Below are 26,971 nucleotides of genomic sequence, written 5' to 3' on the forward strand. Positions count from 1 at the left end.
ATAAACAAGTTACATTTTACTTTTTCTCTACATATTTGGCATCGTAGATGTTCAAAGTATCTGTAAATAACAGCTTAGCTGAATAATGTGAGCATGGTTTTGCTGTCCTTCTGCTGCAGCTTTTAGTGTTTCTCTCTGGCCATCCTGTTGGTAAGTAGCCAAACAAACAGAAGACATTTCTTACATAATCAAAAATGTTGTCAGCTAACATGCTTAAACATCATCAAGATTTTATTAAAGATATTATCTTTGCACTCCCTTTTGTCAAAAATTACACATAGGCCACATAGATGTATTTTATTTCATTCCGGTAACATTATCAAAAATGTGCTTGTAATAAGTATCATGATCCAGGTAAAAAAAAAAACTGAGTAGGTCCTATAGATGGGTTCTTCTTTGTGGGAACGTTTTGTCTTTTCTCAAAGAGTGGTGTGCAGTCTGGGGAGTTTCAGATAAACTCAGCCTTGTAAGCAATACCTTTGCATAGCGGCAACAATTAAAACTCATGCAAAAGAGGACCATCCGTCTAACAGGTGATGTGACTCCACTGGAGCTCTGATGACCACATATAGTTCCCTGCCTGATGCTCACAATGACAGACCAAACATTTCAACAAAGAAGAACCCGTCCAGAGGAACCTAACAACCTTCTGTTTTTTCGTCCATGTTGACTTCTATGTTCAGAAGTGGCAGTTATTCAGTATTACTCTTTGGACATTAATAGTTTAAAGGAAAAATGGAAAACTTATGCCAAATCTTGTCTGACTTGATAGTACTAAAGGGGTTGAAAGTGATTGAAATTACAAACATGATCTAGTTTGCAGTTTTGTTATCTGATGATAAAAACACTAAAAAATTGTGAATGAAAGGTACTGTGTTAGGTATTTGGCCATCATAAAATACCGTTTATTTGAGCAAAGACAACAGGAGAGAACGAAAAAAGATTTTAGGCAGTATAATTGCTATGATCATTATCTTTGCTGAAATCTCCCTTTAAAAATGCAGTGATATTTTCTTATCCTCTCTCAATGCACACATTTAAGTAAAGAAATGTGTCTATATACTAAGATGTGGAGTTCTGAAAAACAAAAAAATGGGGGAAACAGCATTTGGGGACAAAAAAATAAAATAAGGAAACTGAAGGGAAAAATGCATGGCAAAATGGGTCTCGGCTTGTTGTTTGTTGTTTATTCAAGGTGACTCTCAGAGGCATAGGTCACTAAAATAAAGCTGTGTGTTTGGCGTGACAAAGACAATGAGAACTTAGAAAAAGAGGGATGGTGAGTCTAAAACAATGAAGTTGAACCAAGAACTAAAATGGCATCGACAACCTAATCTCAACATTGCAGCGGAGAGTAAATGAGGAGAGGAGCAGAAAGAGAGACCAGGAGCCACAGTGATGCTTGGATAGGCGGAACAAGCATGGACACGAGTGTGAGCGGTAATGAGAGAGTTGAGAAGAATGCCTTGTAAAAACGGAGATCGAGTGGCATTCTTTCTCCATCCACGGAGGCGTCAGGGGAAATGAGACAGACAGAGAGCGTAAGACGTTGCTAAAAGAAGCAGAACGTAGACGGAGGATGAGAGGCTGAATTTGTGTCATCGTGACAAAGAATGGAGCCCATCCTCAACTTGAAAAGTATGAGGGAAGAGAAAAGGAAAGGCAAGGAAAGTGGGAATGAGAGAGAGAATTAACTGATGAAGAAAAGAAAAACAGGCAGAGAAGAGATCACAATCATTTAATTGTCCCGGATGGATGGTCAGATTCTTCACCCAGGTGGTAAGTTATGTGAGGAATCAAGACTCCCACCTTTAGAGCTACAGAAAACAAGGAAACAGAAAAAAAGCACAGACTCTTTAACCACAACTCTGCTTTTTCATTTCTGATCTTACTGGCTAAACAAAGCTGGCCTTCCCTGTTAGCACTGTGATTGGCTGCATTGGTTGCTGGTGTAACCATAGTGACAGAGAGCCATAGGATGCTGCATATGATTCACATTTGAATCAAAGAGGCACATTCTCCAAAAGAACGGGTAATGAGGGCTTTACGGTACACTATTAACTGCGGTAGCATGAGCCACACTGCAAAAATTAGGTCTGAAGGTTGCTTTTACGGCATGATGCTTTTTCAACTATAACACGTTTTACTGGCTATAGTGGGCTTTAAAAGCTGACAGGTCATAGATTTACTCGCAACACTACACTGCACCATAAAAAAAGGTCTAGCCTTTATATTTCAGCCATCATTAGCTCTGCTTGCAAGGCTTAGTTGAAGCCGATTCAGTCATCTGTGTGATCTGGCTAATATGTCTCCTGTAGAACATCATTAGCCAATCAGCCGTGGCCTCCAGCTACAGCAACAGATGGATATAGTGCTGCTGCAGCCCACTGGCAGACTTAGGTAACAGCTTCCTGTCTGGTTCAACCAAACAAACATACACTGCCAGCCACATTTATTAGCACCCAGATAAAGACGTGCGAAAAAACAAACAACCTTCAAATAAATAAATCTGGTATTGCAGAAAAATAATTTTACACTGGAAAAAAGAAGGAAAATCTATCCTTTTGATTGAGAGCATTTATTTAGAGGAATAACTACACCTTAAGAAACAACTGTTTTTCACAAAATCACTACAGGGATAGTTGTTAATACCCCTGCTGCTTTACCTTTATGCAACCGCCTGTCCAAAAGCCAAGGAAATCAACCTATGGTACAATCTATGCTGGCTTTAATAAATTATGATGTCAACTAAACATTCTGAACAGCTAAAATAATGAATACTGGAAGCGCCTTAAGCTTTACTTTGTGATACCGCTCAAAGGGATAAAGCAGTGAGGTAAAGTTCAGAAACCCTCAGGATAACTGGAAGAAGACTGTAGTGAGCTGAGAAGTTCTTATGGCTACTTGGGCTGCTTTTAATTTACCTCTGAAGTGGAAATTAAAACTCACAATAACATGAAACTCATCGCTTACCGGTTGGAAAATATTAAGAGTTTGCATCGTCTTCAGGTTAATTACTGCAAGAAATGCAAGTTAATAGTTGCAGGGGATTTACGTTTTATGGAGTCTTCTAGATTTACCAACATGTTTTGTCGGCTTGAAGGCAGTATTAGTGTTTGGAGTTGCTCAACCAGAATCTGGACTAAAATTTGATACATAATCTTTAGAGGGTGCTAAAGATTAAGGTGATCGCAAGGAGGCCTTTCATCCTCAAAGACTTAGAACTAATCACCAAAGTTAAGTCATCAAAATACCAATGGGCAGTGCAAAAACAGCTGATAGGCTTTATAAGAGAGTCTTGGATGCTGTGTTGCAAATACATATTTAGTTTAATTTGTTATTGAAAATGGTACACCTACTTTTCAAAATGCCATTTTAACAAAAGTGTGAATGAAAACATAAAAAAATTATACTCCTTCTACGTCTCGTTGTTATGTTTTCAGAGTTGCCTTTCTCATTTTTCATCAGAAACAAACTTCTTGGCTGAATAAAAATACTTTGGAATTTAAATCTGTCAGGAGTATGCTTAATTTGGGGCTGAACTGTATGCACGTATGTTCGCGAAACATTTAATGACAAAGGGTAGATAAACTGGTTATACTGTTTTCACTGTGTTTCAAATCCACTGATCATTGGATTTTCAAATAGGGATTAGCGAGAGTGTTAATTTGGTGATATTTGAGTAATTGTTTTTTGAAATACTGGGTGAAAACCCTTTTTCGCATTTCTGGCAGAGCACAAAATTTTCATTTAGAATCTCTGGTATTTAAAAGGGTTTGGCTTCCACATATTCATCCTTTGTTTCATCCTAAACATGGATGGTTTTCTCGTTGAAAAATGGAACGTTAAATTAAATCTAGGTAGTAGCAGCACTTCTAATCAAAGTCCCTCCAAACTCACCGTGTATACGTTTGAGATGGTTGGCATCACTCCCCAACAATCATGTATACATAGCATCAAATGGCTGTTATGGTTGCACCATAGTGCTGCTTTTGAATAGAATAGAATATTGTATTTGTCACCGCAGCGAAACTTCTCTTTGGCTACTCCAGTTCACATTACACATAATGAAGGCAAAAACTGACAAACAAACAGGCAATAAACAACTTTTTTTTTTTCATGAAAGTCAGAGATAACACACAATGAAGTAGTAGGGTGCTTATTGAACAGTGGTGATCGGATTCTTTGTCTACAGCAATGTGCATTTAGATATTCTGAGATGATAGTGTGAAAGTAGGCAGTAACGTTAAGGTGATTGTAACGTATGGCAGGCTAGTAAGAGTGGGTGATTTTAAAATGTTGGACTGCAGTCTCCCATCAGGGGGCGATTGCCCTAACAGCTCTTGGGAAGAAGCTGTTTCTAAATTGATTTATTTTTTCTTGCTGCAGTTCTGAAACAGTGAGCTTAGGAGATTTCTTTTTTTTTTTTTTACCTCCCTTACATTCTTGCTTACTGTGTGTGGTGTCAAGATAATTATGAGTCCTTTTATGGCTAGCTTCCAGTGGTTAATATGAATGAGCCTCTGTGTCAAGTCAGAGTTTCTACTTCTAGTGAAACAGGAGGGAGAAAGTGTGATCAACACAAAAACAGTTAGGAATAAATATAAAAAATGCTAAAAAAAAATTGTAAGAGACTTATGTGTACTTGTGACCTCAGTTTTTTTTAAAGACTCATTTGAAACATAGGGCTTTTTCCCACTGAATCCATTTTTTATACATTTTTCAATGTGAGGTTTTACGTCTGCAGTATAAAGGGCCTTCTCAAGTGGCTCTGTGTGCTGTGAAAACAACAGGGGTCTTAGAGTGGGTGCTGATTAACATTGACTGAGAAAGTTTGAGTGATTTGAGTCACGTGTTTCCTTTCTTGCATCCGCTGCTGTTTTACTCCTGGTTGTCCATTATTTAAATCTCCCCATCAGCAGCATTTTTTTCTTTTTTATAAAGGCCATATGGGGTGTTAGGTCAGCATTATAAAAGGGATGCATGAGCACCTGTTAAAAACTATTTAAAAAAGATATCTGTTAGTTGTGACCTTAACAAGTTTCTCATTGCTTTTATGTATGTGCTGTAATTGGGGAGTTAGTGCCCCCATGTGATGAGTAAGCGACCCCTTCTTGATGCTGCAAACAGCGTGACGGGCGTTGTGCAGGAGAGCACCACAATTTATCCCGCCCTTATTCATGCGAGAACCACCACTGCTCCTCGCTATGATGCGCCCAACCCCCACAACCCACCTCAACCTTTGAGATGGCAGTAGGTTTCTACCGCTCAGTCACAGCTAACTCAAGCCTGCCAAATCTGGCAGGTGTGTCACATCCTCTCTCTACCTATTTTGTTTCTGGCAGACAATCTCAGGTGGAGCTGGCAACCCTGGAAATGCAAAGCCTTTAACACAAAGATGTTCAATAAAGGACACTATATCAGTGTGTGGGTGGCACGGTTGCATATGTAAATGTGCAAGCACCAGCAAGCATGTTTGCATTTTGGGGCATGCCAGATGGAGCTGGATGCCCCGCACACATCCAGAGACACCGGGCCTTGCAGTTGCTGAGCAGTAAACCATGACTGGTACAATGCCGCGCTTTTATCTCACCATGACAAACCTCTCTGCATTCATCACAAGATTTCTGAAAAAAATAAATAAATGAATCCTTCTGGCCAAGAGCTGAAACCCAGCTCTCGCATTTTAATATCTGCTCACTGAATAATATATTCAAGGAATCAAAGTCATGATATGATGCACAAAAAAGGAGTGGATCCGATTAGATGGAGGGTCGGGTTGGGAGGGGGGTAAATCTTACTACTCAGCTCTTTTGCTTTTTTAGCAGGAAAAAAAAGAGCAAAGATGTAGTAAGAGCAATGCACCATCTCTTAAAGCTGTGGTGTGAATCACCAGAGGCAGCAACAAGAAGAACAATAGATTCGCAGGGTTTAGAAGTCTTCTAATATCCTCTAATTCGGTTGAAAAATGATAAAACTCCACAAGGCATGGAACAGTAATGATGTAACACTGTGACACAACTTGGCCCAGTGAAAGGTGCGACGCCTGAGATCTTCAGATGTCGTTAAAAACACGCAGCCTTTGAGGGCATGATGAATGTGAGCCCCTTCCCTCTATTCTTTCCACATCCAAAGGCACTAGTCTTCTCTTTTTTTTGTAATCCACTCCAATAATGCCTTGTAAAAACTAGATCTGTCCACACACACTCATACAGCAGATGTTCAGGACCTTTGCAACACAGAACCAAAGGAATGAGAAGAAGCCGCAAGCATGTCAGTGCTACTGGGCTCTCCGTTTTTCCTTTCACCCAACACACACAGGCACAGCTTTCCAGGTCGAGCAATTCGGCTCCAGATGCCAGTCTTATTTAATAGATCTTGGCACTAAATTGGCATTATCAGTGGGTAAGCAGCTAAAGCGTCGGCATGCCAGAAACAGCTAAAGGGCTTTGTCCGCCACGCCATAAGCAAAGCTGATTTAAAGCATGAGGAGAAGCCAAACAAGCTCCATCCAATGGAGACAATAAATGCGTGTGGCAGACTGTGTTATATGATAATCAAGTATTAGTGTACTGACAACCGTTGCTAAAAACAGATTCCCTGTCAAACATGAGTGGTTCCCTCATAGATATAATTAAACAAACAGCATGATGTGATGATCTAATACAGTGCCTCACAGAAGTATTCACACCCCTTGAATGTTGTCTCATTTCCTCACATTGTCGCAACAAACCTCAATAGAATCTGTTGCAATTATAGATTTTAGACCAACACAATGTAGTGCACGATTGCAAAGTTAGCTTATTAGGAAATAGATTCAGCTGGTGTCATTTATTCTTAGTCTCAAGCCAGCTGTGCTGTGAAGGCAGCAGGTGAAGTTTTACACAGGGTTAGATTACAAAACAATATTCCAAGCCTTTAACATCTCACGTCTTGCGCTGTTCCATCCATCATCTGAAAATGAAAAGAATATGGCACAACAGCAAAACTAGTCCAGGGGCTAATGGTAACTTTGGAGTAGATCAAAGATCCACAGCACAGGTGGGAGAACTGGTTGACAGCAAAGCAATTAGTCATACATGCTACAAATCTGGGCTTTATGGAAGAACAAACCCATTGCTGTAAGAAATCCACGGCAAGTCCTTTTTGCAGTTAATCACAGAAAATGTCTGAAAAAGGGTGTTCTGTTTGGAAGAGGCCAAAATCGAGCTTTTTGGTCTATGTGACAGAAAAATAAGACTTCAAATAACTGTGAACACACCCTACCCATGGTCAAGCATAGGGGTAGCCAAAAAAATACTGTGGGGACACCTTTTATCAGGAGGGAAGGGAAAACTTTCCAGAATTGACACAAAGATGGATGGAGGTTAATCTTCTAACAAGGAAATTATCTTAAACGCACACCCAGAGCTACAGTGAAATGATTTGAATCAGAGTGTATTGATCTCATTGGAAGGCAGAGAGATGAAACTGGCAGGACTAGAAAACGGATGTTCACACTGACTTCACCCATTGCGCAAAAAGGAATGATAAATAACCGATTTCTTGAGTGTGAAAAGCTGCTTTGTGTTATGTCACAAAAAAACAAATATGCTAAAGGGGGTATGAAAACTTTTGCAATGTACTGCAGCTATTAATTATTTATTAATCCAATGCTTTGTACACATCCTTCTACCTCGGTTCCCTGCTCCTACATCACATCAGGTATTGTCAGGTGTTTCTTTTTTTTCCCTCAGTTCTTCTGTCAGTCTGAAATAATCCGTATTTCTGTAAATCTGTCAACAAACAAGAAGTGACTTTTCACAACTGTGACTCACTCAACTAAATCCCCTTTTTTTTTCTTTTACAATTGCAAGTAGAGGAAAAGGGAAAGCACACAGCACAGCAAGACAACAACATAAGAATGGATAGACGTGGAGAACATTTACCACCAAACAAATGATATTCCTCTCCCACTTTTATTTATCATCCTGTCTTATACCCAATAAAGAGACTCACAAACCTTTTTAAAAGTCCCATCAGGCCTTCCCGACACATCATTATGCCCTCCGCCACAATCAAAACACCTTTCAGCTGTCACATGCTCCATATTTTCCTCTCGACATCTTCTCATTCATCTACCCCCTGTGTCCTCTATCCACCCCCTGCTCTCACACTACGCTGTCACTCCTTTCTCAACCTTGTTGTCTCACCCATAACCTTCCATTTTGTCCGGCCATGGCGGTCATCATTTTCATTAAAACCCTCACCTTCTCCCATAGATCTTACCATCTCCCACTAGCTGCAGCAGGGCCAGGTCAAGAGGACGTTTCCAACGTGAGTTTTTGTGCAGGGCGATACCGTAGCCTGTGGTGGCAAAAACCTTCCCCGAGCCTATGGTCATCACCTTGGAGAAAGGACAACATGCAGATACTGAATGAAACCCAATGGCAGGCAAAATTAAAAAAGAAACATGTGCATGAGTCTCTGCCTCAGTCCTCACCTTACAGCCTTCGTCCTTCCTGGCCATATAGTTTAACACTGCAGCATCATAAATAAAAGCATCCAACTTCCTGTACAGGAGTAAAGACAGAATTCATTCATCATTTAATGGAAGAGAGACAGAACTAGGATGGAGAGAGTGACAGTGGCAGGGGAGGCTGTATAAAGGTATATCTCTGCAATGTACTTCGGAAGACAGCTGGGGTGCAAAAATATACGGCAGACAAGGCAAGGGGAATGATGGAGGGGGCATAAAACGTTAAATAACGACAAGGACAGGCAGAAAGGGTGGAATAGTAAAGCAGGTTTGGCAGCGATAGTGAAAACACAAGGAGAATAAAATAAGGGAGAAATCAGGTGTGGATCTGTGAGTAAGAGGAAGACAGCGGAGAGGGCTGAGGGGATTTACGGAACGAAGGGTGCAGTGACAGGGAGCCACAGAGAAAGGGGGGGAGAGATTTACACACTTCAGGGTGGAAAAGACATGGGATAGAGGCAGAGAGTGATGAGGATTATAAAGTTTAAATACAGACACACAGAGAAAGCACACTAGGAGGGGAAGGAATGGCTCAAAATAATAGACCGAGAAAGGAATTGTAACACATAAAGGGCAGCTAAAGAGCAAAAAAAAATAAAAATGGAAATATAGGCATTAGGCAGCAGAAGAAAATGCTCGAGGAGAAAAGCACAAGTTTCATACATTCAGTGCACGTAAACGCTGATTTATAATTGTGGTGTCAAAGCGATGTGGATCACAACAGAGGCTTAGGATCAAGTAAATTGGGATTAACCAACACATGACGAGTGATGGAGATTCTGCGAGAAAAGCGAAGAAGGGAAACGCTGCTCACACTGTATGTGTGGAGAGAAAGCTGTGAAGGTGGAGAGGGAAAGAACAAAGGTGGGAGAATTTGTGCAGCAAAGCATGATGTGTGACAAAAGATGTGAAATGTTAGTTGGAGTTGAAAAGAATGTCTTTCTGGATGATGGTTTGCTCGTGTGAATGGGAAAACATAAAAGATTTTTAAAAAATAATACAAAGGCAGGCTATATCTGCTGAATCTGGTTGCTGTGACCACTTTGCACCATGAAATCAAAGAAAGATTAACCCGCCATACTCAGTGCCAACAGCTTGAATTTATAGATTAAAGAACAAATTATAGATTTGATACTTAAACTTTGGGGTAAAATTGCATTAAGGAGTAATCACTGATGAAGATTAATTAATGCAAAAAGAAAAGATGTGGGTGGGAAACTATTATACGGTATGAAAGCTCTATGAACGCTCTCAAATGTTCCAAAACAATATCCAAGTGCAAACATTATTTTAGTTTATCTTCTCGAATTGAATACATTTTATTTTTCTGCACCTCTCGTGTTAGAAAAAGTGTTGTTTTGACATAATTAGCTGCGAAGTTGTGGCTGCAAGTTAAATGAACGCAACTGTTGACATTTCACACATATCTCTTTACAAAAACATTTTTATTATCAATATTAATATGTAAACGATGAGAGATGCTATTGTTGTGGTAATCCTGAGTTTTATATCTAACAGTTGTCTCGATCGAATGATTTTCCATCTTATGCAAATTTATGATAAATTTTCATGGATGGTATGAAATTGCACAGTGCATTTTGAGGTTAGCATAAGCATGGTAAAACCAGGGATGGTGAGGCTCAAGTGAGGCTGGTTTTTCTCATCATGGTTAAGTTTGAACAGGTCTTAACAATGCTAGAATTAGCAAAGCATGCTGACATTATTGTGAGCATGCAAACTTTTGCATCAAGGGCTTGTGGCAGTTTCCTATCATCTCAGGGATTTCAGCATTTTTTGAGAAGCACTTGTTCGTGGGGAAAAATGTAAGGCAATAAAAGAGATTTAGTAGAACATCAGTCCCTGTGATGTCTTTGAATTAGGTGTGATGTATATGATGCACTCCCATCGTAAAATCTTCAGGTATACTGTGGATCAATGTTTTGTATTTCAGAGTGACCTGCTGTTTTATGACTGGTTGCGTTACTTTTTGGCGATGTCACCATATTTTTCAAAATATTTTTCTATAATAAGAAACAGCTGACCACATGGGAAAGAAAACCCCTATGAGTGACAACAAGTGGTGACAACCAGGGATGGCTCAGGTTTCACCCTTGCTTTCTCCATCCTATGACACACAGGTGAGCGAAGAATCTGCATAGAACGGGATGATGATTTCTTGGGTCATTGCTGTATCATCTACGTTACAGTTTAGTCGTTTCTGCAGCAGCAATCCACATGTCCGGTACACATGACACGTGTAAGTTACAGTGCTCATGTGAAAGCATTTTTAACACATACAAAAAAAATTGTGCCATGCTGGTTTCTCTGGTGATCAAACTGCATATGCTACAGTGTCCATTGAGTGGGAAGGTGATGTGGGGGCGTGAAGTGAAAAGCTCACTGGGATCACCATGGGGGGTTCTTTAATACACATTACAGATGTCGTGCTGAAGTCTGCAGAGTCAGGACAGATCACTGGACTCCCTCCATGGATAGTTTGAATCGAATAAGTTCAAAAGGATTACAAGAAATCTTATCCAAGAGCATCGTCCATCAAATTCATGTAGCCTGTGCAGGTTGTTTGATTGAAAATAAAAAGGCGCCTATTTTCTGATGAGCATCTGATGTTTTTATTATTTTTATTAATTAATTTATTTATACAGGTAATTCCCTTGGGACCCAGTGTCTTATTTACAAGAGAGACCTGTTTAAACACATAAAATTACAACAACACTTTGCATGTGTATCTGATGTGCGTTGTCCTTTATTTACCTATGGCATCATGTTGTTCAAAGTCCTTGAAAAAAAGGCTGATTTGCAGTGGTGTGACAGGGGAGTTTTTTTTGTTTGTTTTTTTTGTCCTGTCTGGCAATGTAGCATTAAGAATTGTTGTCTTAATGCCAAAAAGAGCCCAACAGATTTTAGTTTCAGAAGTGGAGCCTTACTGCTTGACAGGGGTGTGGCTGCCTAACTGTGGTCACAGCGAACTATGGCAAAACTCAACATGTTTAGTAGAGCTTCTGTTTGCTGTATCGCAAGACAACATTCTAATGGCCCATATGCGCATTAGTTTAATTTCAAATTTCCACATGTGCACCACACTGGTAAAGTTGAATGTTCTTTGGTAAATTGATTATTTGATGTGGCAGGGTTTGTATTAACACCTGAGCCTGTAAACAGGCTCAGCAATTGGACTTAAGTTTTATTTCTAGACATTTCATTACCAATTCCACTGCTGGGACTCTAAGAACAGACAAGATGTCAAATGTTAAAATCGTTTTTTTGCTAGCGACCTCGATGGATGATCTCAGAGTTTAGGGCGTCAGAGAACCCCTTCTTTCGTGAGAATAATCACAGCATATAACCAGCCTCATAAACCATGGATGGATTCATGCTCATAACACAGCAATGGGTGTACAGTACACTATGGATGAGAAATGTATCTGTTTCAAACACTGCTACAAGATGGCACTACGCAGTTTGTGGTTTATTTTCTATGTGATGGTCTTTGGTATGTCAAAAGACCAAAAGTACAACGTTTTCTATCATTGATGTTGTTTGGTCTATTTTGAGGGAGGGGGGGTTCAGCTTCCCTTTCCTTATTCTGCAGGGTAACTGATTAGGAGAAAGACTTTCCACTGAATGATTCACAAAGTCAAACAGTAAATGGTCCTAAAAAATGAAAACTGTACATGCATTTATTTTGTAAATGCAACTTTATTGTTAGGTATGCTTAGAGTGCTAACTTCTAATTCTCTGTTCTTTGCCATCTCACCTCTGTTGTTTAGACCCAAAATCAGTGTTGTTTTTTTAAAAGTCTCCAGTATATTGAGACTAAATGACACATGTCCATGTCAATTTAACTGTACCATTACATCCTTCTATCCACTCATCAGGTGGATGTAAAATCACGTTTTAAGGCTGAGGGAAAGGCTGGAGGGTGAGAGAGCAGCTGATAGAAGGTTGTGTGACTGATGTCAGTAGAGCTCTACGGGTTGAGAGGTGGTATTTTAAAGTCTTGGCCTCAAGGCACAGCCTAAACTAAAATATTTCATATTTAATTCTACCTGGTATAACTTTCTGAAAGCACTGGATAAAGCCTTAAAATCATAGAGACAGCATTTTAACACTAGGTTGCCTACAAGAGAATATAAACCACATATATTTTAGTAATATGAGTCGCAAGGCAATGGTTTTTCAATATTTACATATCAGGCATAATAGTAACAATTAGGTTCTTGACAGGTTTTATGGTTATCTAAATATAACGTTAAATGTACAAATCACTCAGTCTACACTGAAATTATTCATTACTAAAAAATGAACAGAATAAGGAAAACATCTGATTGAGAATCTTAATATGCTCCATGATTCAAAAGCTTGCAGAAGTGACTTTCCCCTCAGTAACTCACAGTAGCTGTTTTCTGCATGGATTTATCACCCTCTCAAATCATTGAGGATTAATATTAATCCAATCTTTCTGCAAATTTTGCTTCAACTGATTTGTTTTTGCAGGGCTCTGTTAAGGTCCCAGCAGAGCATTTCAGTTACTTTAGGGTATGCATTTAGACTAGCCTACTCTAGTTAGCTGGGACTGTCCCCTGCAACACCAGTAAAGTGCAGAAACCGCTGCATCTTACTGCTTCATTGCATTTTAACTCCTGGGGAAGCAGCAGGGGTGTACTGAGTTCTTTCCACAGACGTACAATGTACGCTATCGTGTAATAATGTATATAAGGTAAAAAAAAATGCTGAAACCAATCAAAACAATTATTTTAAATTTTAAATTATTTTTCAAACAGTAAAAAAGTAAAATACTTTTATTATGTTATGGAGCAAAAAACAGAATTGAAAAAACAATAGACTTTTTCTTATCATGGTCGTATTTTGCTAGTATCTTCATTCAAGAACACAGCTCAACTGTGTACATTTTTAAATAAAACCAGCTCGTGAAGTTTTTTTGACAATTCACATTTTAAAGTTTTAGGAGACCAAAGACAGGGCGTCTTCCAGATAAAACCGAGGGGAAATGAAAGTGGAACAGATAACTCATCCTTATTAATGCTCTATAACTAATACTAAATAAATGAATGAAGCCTATTTGTGTCTGAAAAATGTTTGATGCGCAATGCAGATGTACATGGGTTCCTTCGGTCCTGATGTCTAATACCCACAGTCTTTCAATACTACTGGTATCCCTGATTTCTGTCTATGGTAAAAATCTTATGGTACATGTCTTCATAAAACAGACAAATGAGAAGTTGCACACCATGCGTACATTGAAATTCTGTGGTTGCAAAATGAAAGGTGGGCATGTAAAGAGCAGATAGGCTTAGCTGTGGCAAACAGACCCAGTCTTTAGGTTCAGGATGGCGTCCTCCACTCCCCTCTGGTTGTATTTGCCCATGTACTGGTGCATGTCTGGATAGTTGGAGCGGATGTTTTTTTCTGTGCTCCCGTTGGGCACCGTGCCAAACTTCAGAGGTGGGTACTGCTCCTCTGGATGCTGAAACTATCAGAGGAGAGGAGGGTGAGGGAGGAAAAAGAAGAGGCATGAGACACACCAGGCTGTGCACCAATCTGTCTGACCTATTTCTGTCCACTCTCCAGACTTACTTACAGCACTCTTTACCCACTTAAAATAAAAAGAGAGCAGTCTGTGGATTTATAGTAATATTTAAGACTGTCTTTTTGTGTCCAGGAAACGTAGTAATTGAGTTATGTTACATGAGGTTCTATTCATTTCTTAATTCCCATGCTTTAATCAATTTAACATTCAAATGCAGGGGATTTGGCTCACTTGTGGACATTAATTCTCCCTTCGCTTTTTCCACCTAATCAGTATTCAAGTGGCGAAGTACCTTCTTGTCCGAGAGGCCTGAAACTGTGTCGATGTACTCCTCCTGGATCATGAAGGCAGCCAGGTTAGCAGTGTAAGAGGCCAGAAAAATGACAGCGAAGAAGGCCCAGATCAGCACCATGATCTTGCTTGTGGTTCCTCTCGGGTTCTCCACCGGCACGGAGTTGTTGAAAACAATGGCCCATAAAAGCCAGACAGATTTTCCAATGGTGAACGTGGACCCTCCAGCCTCTAATCAGAACGATAACGGAGAAAAAGTGATTGGAAGGATTAGAAGGAGGGTGTTGGGGTAAAGTGAGTTGCTCAGAGCAACTGCAAGTACAAGACACAATGTCTTTAGATGTACTTAAGCACCCCTGTACATTTACTGTATCTACAGCTAAAGATGTTTTACAGATTAGTGTTTTACTCCAGCAGCTGGTTCGCATACTGAAAATTTTTGCTGCAGCTGTCTAACAACAAGCTTTGCAGGGAGGAAGGCAATACATAAGGAAGAAGAGAATAGAAGAGAATTTATTAATGTCTGTCAGAGTGGAAAACTGCCTTTGGCTCACCAACATACAACAAAAGAAAGGGAACCAGAAAGGATGGAAGGGAAGAAGGAAGAGGGAACAGAGGGAGGTGAAGGAGCAGGGAGTAAAGAAACTAAGAAATGCTTATCCAAACTGGAAAAACATCAAAAAGAAATTTCAGGCTTTTCCACTGCCTAGGAACCCTGTAAATCCCTACTTTGCAGAACAAGTACAATGAAACAAGAAAAGCAAATATTTTCAGTTTTTTTGAAAACCAAAGTCCATAAAGCATTAACTATACATTTCAACTAGGAGTTGCTTTACATTATATGCTGCAACAATTCTCACAAAAGGTAAAAAGCCCACATAAAAAATCTCCATTAAGAGATACTCAGCATTTACTGCAAGTTACTGTGGGAGAAAGGACAAGAAAAATGAGCAAGATCGAGGAGGGGGGGGGGGGGGGGGTGGTATAGTGGAGGATGACAGAGATGTAAAATTATGTATAGTGCTGCAATCATGCAGTAAAGGAGTCCAGCGGGGTGTTGGACCAAAGCATCAGGCACACTGAACATCACAGGAGTGCAAACTATGTTGCTGAATAATAAATGGCTGATTTAATATTGAGAATGCTTGGATGCAGCTCAATATACTGTATGGTTAAGGTGCAAAACGCAACATGAAGGATTTGGGGGGCAGTGCATTCGATACGGCCAACAGTTAAAAATGAATGAGACAACAGGGCATTTGGGCAACAGAAAATCAGTCTCAGTTCATATATATATATATATATATATATATATATATATATATATATATATATATATATATATATATATATATATATATATATATATATATATATATATATACATACAACCAGTCAAGTGTTTGGACACACTTTTGTTATTCAATGGCTTTTCCTCATTTCTTTTTCCTTCTACAATGTGAAACTGTTTCCTACCATGTACACTGTACATACTGAAGACTTTGAAACTATGAAGCAAAGCTGTGTAGAAAACAAAACATTTTGTAAAATGACTCAAAACATCTTTTAGATTTAAAAAAAATAGTCCCCTTTGTTTAGACTACTGCCTTCACTGCTCTTGGCATGCTGTTGATGAACGCCATGAATTAGTCCACTGAAATGGTTTTTCCAACAGTCTTAAAGGAGTTCCCAGAGGTGATAATAAAAATAAAGACAAAGCACTCAATGAGAAAGTGTGTCCAAACTTTTAACTGGCAGTGTATAGATGCACTTTTTTGTGCTTTTTATTATGTCCCAGTTTTGCAGGCGAATGCACATTATTTGATAATTTTGACACATAAGGCATCAGAGATGGACTGTATGCAGACCCATTCATCAAACAGGAAAATACAGACAGGTTAGACTCATCACTCACTCTTTCCTGTCTGCAGACTGCGGTTGTAGCCCACAGGGCTGAAGAATTCAAAAATAAAGACAGTCACAGCCACAACAGTGAGGCACATGACGAACATCATCACCCACACCGCTGGACTGTAAGGCTCTGTAAAGAGAAAAAAAAAGATCCAAGTTCATTCATTCAACCGAGGACCTGGAAAGTGTTATTGAAATTGTACATGCAATAATCTCCCTAAATGAAAGCTCCGAGACAAACACAGCTTTCAGTAGATAAACATTGTGTCTTGTTTCTAAGATCTGTCCAGTTCAGTCTTTAATTCATTAACACTGATCTCACACTGGGACCTCGAGTGTGCTGACGAAGTAAAAGAAGACATTAAGAAGACATGAGGAGCTAAAAAAAAAACAGAGAAAATAATCTAGATGTAGAGGCCAGCAACCAAAGATCAAAGCATTTTATGCAAACTCAACGCTTTACTATTAGATTAAATGTAGTTCATCAGCAGATGCCCTGGCATCAGCTAACGGTCTCACCTAAAAAAGCTGATGGTGAAACAGTTCCATTGCTACGGGAGACCATGACACTGATCCCTGTCTCCACGAAGGGCACGGAGAAATCCACGACCTCGGACCTCTCCTCATTGATAGTCAGTGAGCCGATGGCCATGTCTGCCCGCTTGTACACCACCTGAAAGGACGACAGCAGCGATAAGAAATAAATCCCCGTATGGCAAACACAAGTAATTGTTCCCAACAGACAAAGGCAATCTTTTACAGTCCGCCACGCTTTTATTTCCAGGTGGGATCCTGACATTTCTGCACCTTGACCCTTTGTACGGCCAAGCATGAGGGGAGCCAGTGTTTCAGCGCAGTACAATTACCGAACACGTGTCTCCTGAACATCCCTTTAGCATACAGAATGAGCCGGGGCCCGTCTCCTCTCTGCCACCATCAAGCAAAACCTGAAAACCGCTGTGTCTGCTGATTGTACAAGCGAAATGTTAATCTACATTAGACATGGCACATCCGCTCTTCAGAGCAAATCAGCAGAAAACTGAAGTGAAGCGGAACGCAAAGCCCCCTCCGCTCAACTTTGCCAAGTCTCTGGATTACCTGATCAAAGAATGGCAGGCTTTAGAGCAGCTGATCAAAATGACAGAAATTAGCTTGAGAAAACAAAATACGGCTTTTTTTTTTTTTTTTTTTGCTTGCAAAAATAGATCTGACAGCCAGCTCTGACATGGGGTCAAGTTATAAATGATAAGAGCACGAGAGCACTGTGGAACTGCTTTAGAAACGCATGACTAATGGTGTATGGCAAGTTCCTTCTGGGAGAAAGTTAGAAACAGCAGGGAGCTTCAATGAAGTCACAGCCACTGTATCGATCTCAGCATATGAATCAGTACTATACGCGTGCAGGCCTGTTTCTCTCTGACTTTGCCCCCCATTCATCCACCAGCCTGTCTGTGTCTTTGTCTTCTTCTTTTTATGGGAGTTCATAACCTATATGACCAGGAAAATATCAAGGACTAACCACAAATAGCCTGGGGGTATTTTGCATTGTATGTGTGTGGCAATATATGCTGAATCTGTCTCTGCAGAAATGCAAACTGTGCAAACGCAGAGTGATGAAAACATTTTTAACTTTTGAAGGATTTCTTTTTTCTGTTTTTGCTTTATTGACACACTTAAACGTTTCTAATGAAGCACATTTCAAAGTCAGACAAGAACAACCTCAGCAAATACAAAAAAATAGCTTTCAACTCATATTTTATACTAAGGAAAAAATGCTATCCAACCAAATCTGGTCCACTGTGAAAAAATAATTGCCTCCCTTGTTCAGTTAGTAATTTCCTGTGATTACTCACATTTGTTTTAATGCTGAATTCAATTCCATTGGCCACACTCAAGCCTGCTTAGTATCTAACCTGTAGAATTAGGAAATTGCTTAAACTAAACCTGTCTGACTTTTATGTGGGCTAAAGATCTCAAAAAACAACACATCATGCCTAAACCTAAAGAAATTCAAGAACATATGAGAAACACAGTGGGTGACACCCATCAGCCTGGGAAGCGGTCACGATTTGCAGTTGCTGAGGAGCCAAGGCAGATGCATGAGGAAAGAAAGGTTTTAATGAAGAACTGAAACCTTTCAGGAAAGAATGAACATGCAGGGGCTTGGGAGAAAACAACAGGAGAGTCTAGCAACTTAAATACTGCTGGGAAGTAATCAACAACATGAAAACCAGGGGAGAATAATCAACAAAATGCTAATTGCTTGGGGAAAGAATCAAGGCGGGGAACTGAGGAAGGTACAACATAGAGAACCTAAATATACACAAATAACAACAAAAACACAAACAACTGTGGATTATGACAAAAGTGCTACAGTCCTTTTAATGGGTCAGTTTTCATCATTCATCAATAAGAAGGAGAGACTTCCAAGGCCAAAACCACTGCTGACCATAAAGAACATCTCTGGAACAAAAAGCAATTAAGTTTTCACATAGGGCCCGACTGGTTCAGAAAGCTTTTCCCATTGTAAATCAATCATCGAATAAAAACCCATTTTTATATTTACACAGGTCACCTTTGTCTGATAGAAACATTTGTTTCATGCAACATTTAAATGGGACAAAAAACAAGGATCACATCCTAACAAACAAAGACTATAGCTCTGTAAATAAAATTCTAAAAGACTATAGCAGTACACTAGGTACATTAAATAGTGTATTTCTACCATCTTTAGCACACAGGAATTGCATTCAGTCACATTTTTTAAATGTGTTGATATTTATTGATGGTAGAAGGATAGAAAGAAATGTTCCCAACCAATCTGCAAATTAGATCAAAAATCAATTAGAGTTTATCGTTATCACAATTCTTCTCACAGTGATGCCTTTTTTAGGTGTAAAGAGTACACCAACACCTATATTGTTCTGGAAAATATAGTGTTGCCAGAACAAGTCCATGAATCGCCAAATTCCATATAACTTAAATCATTGAACCTCAGAAGTGATTTTGCACGCATGCTGCCGACATTAGGAGCCAAACACTGGGCAAAGTATCGATTGTCTACCTGATTCACAAACTAAAGTAGCAATTTCTTTCTGACCTTCTGTAAATCTAATTTTTGAATGTGAAATTGTGTTTTGAAACAAATTATAGCAGGACTGAAATAATTCTGGTCATCTGAGCGCTCTGTTTCTTTCATCGAGCACCAAATAAATGTTTTTAAAAAAACAACCAACTGATCAGCACCTTCTGAGTAATTACCAAAACATAAATAAAGCTGATCAATGAGATTAAATTGTGGTCTCATGGCTTGTGAGTTGATCAGATTTACCCAAAACTTTGTTTGCCCTCTAATTTCCACCCCTGCTGTTCACACAAGTATTGCATGCCTAACAATCACTTCTCACGAACGCAGGCAGACAGAACTGCAGGCATCCGCGTGCGCACACAATCAAAGACTTGCCTCTCCAATCATGCCATTCCAAACGCCATCGATTTTCTTCCCATGCTTCCCATTGGTGACCAAGTAGAGGTCGTAGGTGAAGCCAACAATCTTGGCAAGTCGCTTGAGAATGTCAATGCAGAAACCCTTGCAGCACTGCTTCAGAGGAGCCAAACCCTCATGAATTGCACTGAGGGGAAAAGGTAAAGGAAAAGAAACAGAAACAGAAAATTACAGAAGAAAATAAAATGGGTTAGAGAAAATAAATATTGTGACAAGGCCCTTCATGATAGGTTTGATAACTTAATACAGGATAGGGGCTTCTATTTCATGTATTAGGATTCAAACCTGGCATTTAAGGGTCGTCTGCAGGGAACCGAGTCCCTGATGCAGGTTCCTGAAGCAGCATCTGCAAGCTCCACAATGACAAATGGTCTTTCCTCCAGTGTTACTACACGCAGGTGCTGGGCATCGTCAGGTGGCTTCAGAAAGGGCCCGTAGCGGGACCAGGCTGGGTAGCGAAGCCTCAGCACGCCATTCTCCCACCAACCTACCTAGGGGAACAGAAGAGAGAAACATTAGAGGAGAGGGCACTTTGTTCTTCCTCTCCTAATACTGGTAAATCAACAGCGATAAACAGAAAGCATCAAAAACAATCAAACTGCTTTGACTCTGTTGACTTTCTGTCTGCATCTTGAAGGCAGGCACTGAAAAAAGGAAAAAGAGCTGAGGTTATTAAAACAAAGGATTTTTTTATTTTTTATTTCAGAGATTGACAGAATTAGTTCATGTTACAATATTTCTATTCATACAATGTCCAGATTTAGAAAACTTTTGGGCTTGGATTGATTTCCTCTTCAACATCATTTGTGTGATAAAATGTCTTACATCAATCACACTTACAGGTCTTATCAGTGCAACATTTTTGTTTCTTAGATGCTTTTCTAAAATTTCCTTTCATCATTTGTCACAGAAACCATGAACATGCCTTCCTAATATATACGGTATATCTTCAACAAACAGACAAATAAATTGTAACATTTGGTTTTCAGCATTTATTCTGAACTTCCACTTTTAAGAGCCTGCATTTTATGGCTGCATCTGTCCTTTTTTCAGTGACTGTTCTTGCATAAATGCCATAAAATACCCTGTGGAAAGAGCCTCTTTTGAACCATACACACAATATTTGTAGATGCCTTGTTCTGATGCCAAAACCGGATCAAAAGTTACCTATTTGTGATTTCACAAGTATAGTGTGTATTTTATCATTCTAAGAGGGTTTCAAAGTATGCATCTTCAATGGAGAAAATCCCAGATCAGATCTGAGCAGTCTTAAGTATTTTAGATTTTGAACTAGAGAAGATTGACTGTAGCACATATTTCTTAAAAAAATGCAAAGTAGCCCTATAGTTTTGCCTTAATAGCAAGTTTTAAATCAGATTTAAATATAATTGTTGTTAGTCAGAGGTATAAATCAAAGTTTTTTATAGTGTTTATGCAATGCTTAACAGAAGGTAACTGCCCACTCAGGTTAGACATAACTTAAATAAAACTCTGTCCAGGAGCAAGGGACGCCCTCTAACAAAATGATGCCCTGGACTGTGAGCCAAATGGCCCAGTTAAAAAACAACCACTCCTTTTCCTCTCCGCGTGTCTTTATCCTCATGCATTGATGGTCCAACTCTGCACAACTTTCTATTTTGCTTCCTCTCAGAGAGACTGAGGATTGATATTAACTCAGATTTTCTTCAGAGGTGTGCATAGCTGGATGTTCTGAATCATTTAAGTTTATTAAGGTAAAAAGATCTGTTGAAATGATGTATACACTAAATGATTTAACGCTATAAAAAGATCTGTTGAAATGATGTATACACTAAATGGCTTAACGCTATAAAAAGATCTCCAGCTATAGATATTTGCCATGACATTAAAAGATAATAATTCTATTTCTTTTTGACAAATGCGTCATATTCTTTGCGTGATTGTACAGTTTTTACAATTCATGGCCACATAGCGCATGTTGTTCATTGTGGATATTCTTTGTCTCTCCTCTGTTCTGTAATAAGTTGCTTTTAAAATTACTGGGCTGAATTTAAGCCATTTTTATCACTTTAATTGTAAATAACTGAAGCATCCTGTGAAAGGAAATAATAGAGTCTACTTTCCTCTCATTTAAGTTGCAGGGAGCACAGAAAAAGTATGTCCCTTGCTCATGTTGGTAGCTTATTATTTTTTTATCAGGGAGTTGTGGTAAAACAAAAGGGAACATTGTGATTAAGTGGCTTTGGAAGTGTAACCATGTGAGGAATAAGGTCATCGATCCTTTTGCGCCTACGCCTAGTAGCATTGGCTGTTCCTTTGGAGTGGAGGTCCTTGTGATCAGATGGTTTAAATCTCCTGCGGGTTAAGAATCAATTGACTTGAATCATTTAGTGACTGTGTTGCTGCATGAGTGAATTAGGGCCTTACAGAGTTGTGAGGTGAATTGATAATTTCTGGATGTATAGTTTAGTTTGTACATCCAGAGTAACTTATTCTGCTGTGAAATACTCAACACTTCTTTACATCATCCCCACTGGATTTTGTAAACAGTCCAACTACAATATATATATATATATATATATATATATATATATATATATATATATATATATACACACACACACACACGAGCCATTATGAGATTATCAATGTATGATAAGCTTGAATTAAAATACCATGGTCTCTCTGTGTTTACACAACAGCTTTAAACATAAGTGCACACCAAGATATAACTACTTTTATTTAAAACATAAGCACACCAAGTATTTATTTCACTGCCAAATAGAATATTGATTATTATCTTACTATAGACTTTGACAAAAATATTAAATAAATATCTCCTAATTTTGTGTTGGTTTTCAATTAAGCATGCTTACCCAGCAGAACATTATAAACGCAGTTCTGCTCTTTATAGAGCAACACTGGAAAGGCAAGGCAAGTTTATTTATAAAGCACTTTTCAGTAACGAGACCATTGAAAGTGCTGTACATAAACTAAACAAAAAACAGATGAAAGAAAAACATTACAGAGGCAAAGGGGAAACATTACATAGGCAAGCACACTGGGAGTTTAGGAGGATGTCATGAACTGCAGGATTTTGAGTTCAGTTGTGTTACATTTGTCTCTGTTTGTGATGTTTAGTGTTTCGGTAAATCATTTTTCCATTTACTAATATAGTGATTATTTTCTGATCTGTGTTCCCTCTGTTCATCTCAGCTCAGTGTCTCAGCTACCTGCTCTCCCCCAGATGGTTATTGTCCTTCCAGCGTGACTTTCCAGTAACAACCTGCCCACTATATCTACTTCCCAGTTCAGTCACTCCTCTGTCGGCTGTAGTTTCACAATGTTAACTTATTAGCAGTGAATAGCAAGGACGGATGGATGGAGGGAGGGACAGATGGATGGACGGACGGACGGATTGGATAGATGGATGTGGTTCCACCATATTTTGAAACAGATGCATTTGCCCTTCAAGTAACCAAGGAGAATGTGATTAGCCATCTTTTAGCCTTCTGGCCTGCAGTCCACAACAAAAGGGGAGGTAGGTCAGCCTTGCATTAGTCTATGCTCCATCCAAGCATAAAAAAACCCCTCTGAACCAACTATCAGAACGTTAGGACAGAAACTTAATAATACAGTTTTAAACTTTGTTTTTAAACTTTGGTATTTCCTGATATGAGTAAAAGGTGCATACATACTTCCCCAAACCCTTAATCAGTGTTTATGTATGTTGACAAGGTTTAAAATGTCAACTAGATCCTCTTGTCTATCCTCCCACAGGGTCAAGAGAAAAAGGTTAAAAAAGAAAAGCAAAGACAACCACAGTGAGCCTTGCATTTAATTGCATTGTGGGAATGTCAGCAAGATATTCGCAAAACATATCCTTTTCTATTGTGCAGGAATAAAATTGAATAATTTTGTCAACCTTTTTAGTATGCAAAAAGAGAAACATAAGCTACAAGAATCTGAAAGAACAGCATTGTCATAGAATACAGACACAAACAAGCACAATAATGATCTCTGATAGTATTACTAAAGGTGAACGTGTACAGGCTTCATAAAGCCAGAATATCACACAGAGCATATAGTTATTTTTTATTATACCGCATAAGTATTGTTCATCATTGTGCTTTTATGATCTTTTTTTTTCAAACACTTGGCAGTGAATAAGAACTATGTCAGATGGGAGCAATTACTTCGCAGACATTTGCAGGAGAATATGTGTCAGTACTTGCAAGCGCAATGTTTGTATTATCCCTTTAGGTAGGGGTAAATCAGACAAATAACATGATGAGTAGACACATTTGGATATTAAAAGGAGTAGCCTTTTGCTTTGTAGATAAAGTTAAAGTGGTTGTGCAAGGCCACTTTAACTAATGTTAAATACACATCTTTAACCTCAAAGATCACCAAACAGCCTGCAGCATGCTTGCAATGGAATTTAACTTGGTTCAATAATTTAAAAAAGGTCCAGTTTAAAGGCACTGGGGCACTAAAAGATATTGTAAGAAAAACAACCTTTATATAAAGTAAATTATCAGTAGTGCAAATTTTTAAATGTGTGGAATAAATTGAGCTTTCATTCTTCTGTCATTGACTTAAAAAAATGTATCAACTCTTACAGTCCTCTGAATCGGGATAATGTCAAGAGCTGATGAAAGCTACACGGGTATTTACAAGCATAAATACTAATGTGGGGTGCCGTAAAGCCTGCACAAATCCCCCCCCCCCCCCCCCCACACACACACACACACTTGTTTAAAAAGCATAGTGAGGACTGTACATTGACCTTGACTTCCATTCATTTTCAAGCCTTTCTTTGGCCTAACCTTAACCCCAAATCTAACCTTTACCAGTTCCTAACCCTAGCTCTAACCTAAATTTAATTGACACCTTAGTGCACCTTAGGGCCACCTAACCGCTGGCCCAGAAAAGTGAGGACCATATAAAGGTCCTCACTTTACTAGTAAAATTAGCAGAAAATGCTCTCGCTCAGGTGCAAGTAAAAGAACGCACACACACTGTACAATATATATATATATATATATATATATATATATATATATATATATATATATATATATATATATATATATATATATATATATATATATATTAAAAGTAAGACCAAAATAAAAATATGATTGCTCAGGCAAGCCAGAAGAAAAAAAGTTTGGCAGCTTTTTGTGCAATCGGCCTGTCAGTGTAATGTAAGCGTTGGCAGAGAGAGGTGGCAACAATGACAGTGTCTCGACTGCACTTCGACCACAGCTCAGCAACAGACATTCAATCAAAACACTGTGAGGGAAACACAGACAGGAAACAGACAAAGCTTACTGAGGAGAACGCTGCACTCTATAAGACAAATACGCAGAAAGGTGCAGACACACATGTCAGGAAGAGAAGAAGAATAAAATAGAACTGCAAAGTCTAAAAACTGCTTGAATATCACGCGGCAGAGAAAGTATTTTCCTCAGAGTAAAAGTTTAAGGACTGGGTGCCACTTTAAACAGAAGTTTTACTCCTCAGCAGCTGAGAGTAACTTTAATAAATGTTTATTAAATTCTCTATATATCCTGAAACCACCCGCTCTATGTGCTGTGTCCACAGCTATAAGACGCCCCGCTTAATGCTGGACAACCTTCAGCACTCGTCTGCAGTGTTTCAGTGAGCTGAGCTGGGGGCTCCCAGGCTCTAAGTAATGATGCAGTCATTGTAAAAAGAACATTAAATATTCAACAGCATGGATGTGTATAATGGGCAGATAGAGGCATTGGGTTTATGCAAGAAGGGATGTGAGCATATTTGTGTAAGCATGCAGTAGACTTTTGTGTGTGCACAGTTGTGGAGGTCTATGTGGAAGATCAGCGTGTGTGTATATGAGTGTGTACTTGTATTCGCAGCTAAATGAGACATTTTTTTTGCACATTTTACTAGTAATGTGAGGACTTTGATGTAAAGTGAGGTTCTTTTTCTGGTCGCCACTTTTGTTTTGCTCTCGGGCTTATGTTTAGGACTAAGGTATATTCTGGTAAAGGTTGGGGTCAGGGTAAGACAACAGAACGGTTTGAAAATGTCTGGGCACGGTCCTCAGTGAGTATTTAAAACAAGTGTGTGTGTGTGGGTTTTGTACCCTGGGTTTGCACAGAGTCGAAGGACCAGCGCAGGAGTCTCTAATTGAAAGGGATTTGAGGGATATGGCAGAAGTCAGCGTGTTACGACATGCTGAGACTGGACGTCGGTGGGCTGTTAAAACCAGCAGGAAGCTGAGAACCACCAATGTGTGTTTGCGCGCTCGTGTGTCCCTATTTGTGCCATTGCAGGCGCGTATGATCTGAGTAGGTTGTGCGTCTTTGTGCATGTGCAGGGTGCCGTTAAGGAGCTGGTGCGGAGCTGAGAAAATGAGCACCGCTCACACTCCTCTGACACTGACTGGGGGTGAAATCCCTCTGTATGAAATGGGAAAACATCTCGAACAGGTGACAAGATTTCCGGGCATGAATTTGAAGGAAATACAAACAGTTTTACAGAATATGCACGACAGATGAAGGCTGGTGATGCATGAGAGTCATGCATAAAGTATTGTATGTGTCTACTAGTGGAACATATTGACATCCAGAAATCTTAATCTTTGACGTAAGTTTCTTTCCAGGCAAAGACATGCAGCTTGATGCAGGAAATTCAGCAACTACTAACTAAATAAACCAATACTGCAGTCCAATGGCTAGGATATATGTATATATATGTATATATATATGTATATATGTATATATATGTATATATATATATATATATATATATATATATATATATATATATATATATATATATATATATATATATATATATATATATAAGCACTACTAGTGTGATAAGTAGATTACAGCTTCCCTGTGCACCTCCAGTGTAAAAGCAGACAACAAGTGTTGTCTATATAGTGATGCAGAATCTAAAATTAAGCTACAGTAACACTAATGCAAAATTTTATCTGAGGGTTTAAATTCAAGTGATTTTTAGATGCTACGGTTCAAAACCCCACTTTATGTTGAAGTCCCTCTCTGAATCATCTTAGCGAGCCAAAGAAGTCCAGTGAAGAGTTTTATACTTAAGAATGCACCCAGTGTATTTACATGACTCAAATCTTCTGTTCATCACATAAAACAAACCCTCTTAGCACTGGTGTTTATGTCTTTACCAT

At 39.0% G+C, this 26,971-nt stretch overlaps 1 protein-coding gene across 1 annotated transcript in view; it reads right to left on the bottom strand.

The window, feature by feature from the left end:
- Nucleotides 1-26,971, bottom strand: part of LOC105934932 (glutamate receptor ionotropic, NMDA 2D) — a 107,521-nt gene that overhangs the window by 12,779 nt on the left and 67,771 nt on the right. Inside the window, exons 7-14 of the mRNA XM_036135012.1 lie at nucleotides 20,080-20,285; nucleotides 19,753-19,921; nucleotides 16,809-16,962; nucleotides 16,294-16,419; nucleotides 14,380-14,609; nucleotides 13,870-14,030; nucleotides 8,483-8,552; nucleotides 8,269-8,386 (exon numbers count right to left, since the gene is read on the bottom strand). Coding sequence (XP_035990905.1) covers nucleotides 8,269-8,386; nucleotides 8,483-8,552; nucleotides 13,870-14,030; nucleotides 14,380-14,609; nucleotides 16,294-16,419; nucleotides 16,809-16,962; nucleotides 19,753-19,921; nucleotides 20,080-20,285 — 1,234 coding nt within the window. The remainder of the gene's footprint in view (nucleotides 1-8,268; nucleotides 8,387-8,482; nucleotides 8,553-13,869; nucleotides 14,031-14,379; nucleotides 14,610-16,293; nucleotides 16,420-16,808; nucleotides 16,963-19,752; nucleotides 19,922-20,079; nucleotides 20,286-26,971) is intronic.

Source organism: Fundulus heteroclitus, chromosome 3 (genome assembly GCF_011125445.2).
Source record: "Fundulus heteroclitus isolate FHET01 chromosome 3, MU-UCD_Fhet_4.1, whole genome shotgun sequence".
NCBI lineage: Eukaryota > Metazoa > Chordata > Actinopteri > Cyprinodontiformes > Fundulidae > Fundulus > Fundulus heteroclitus.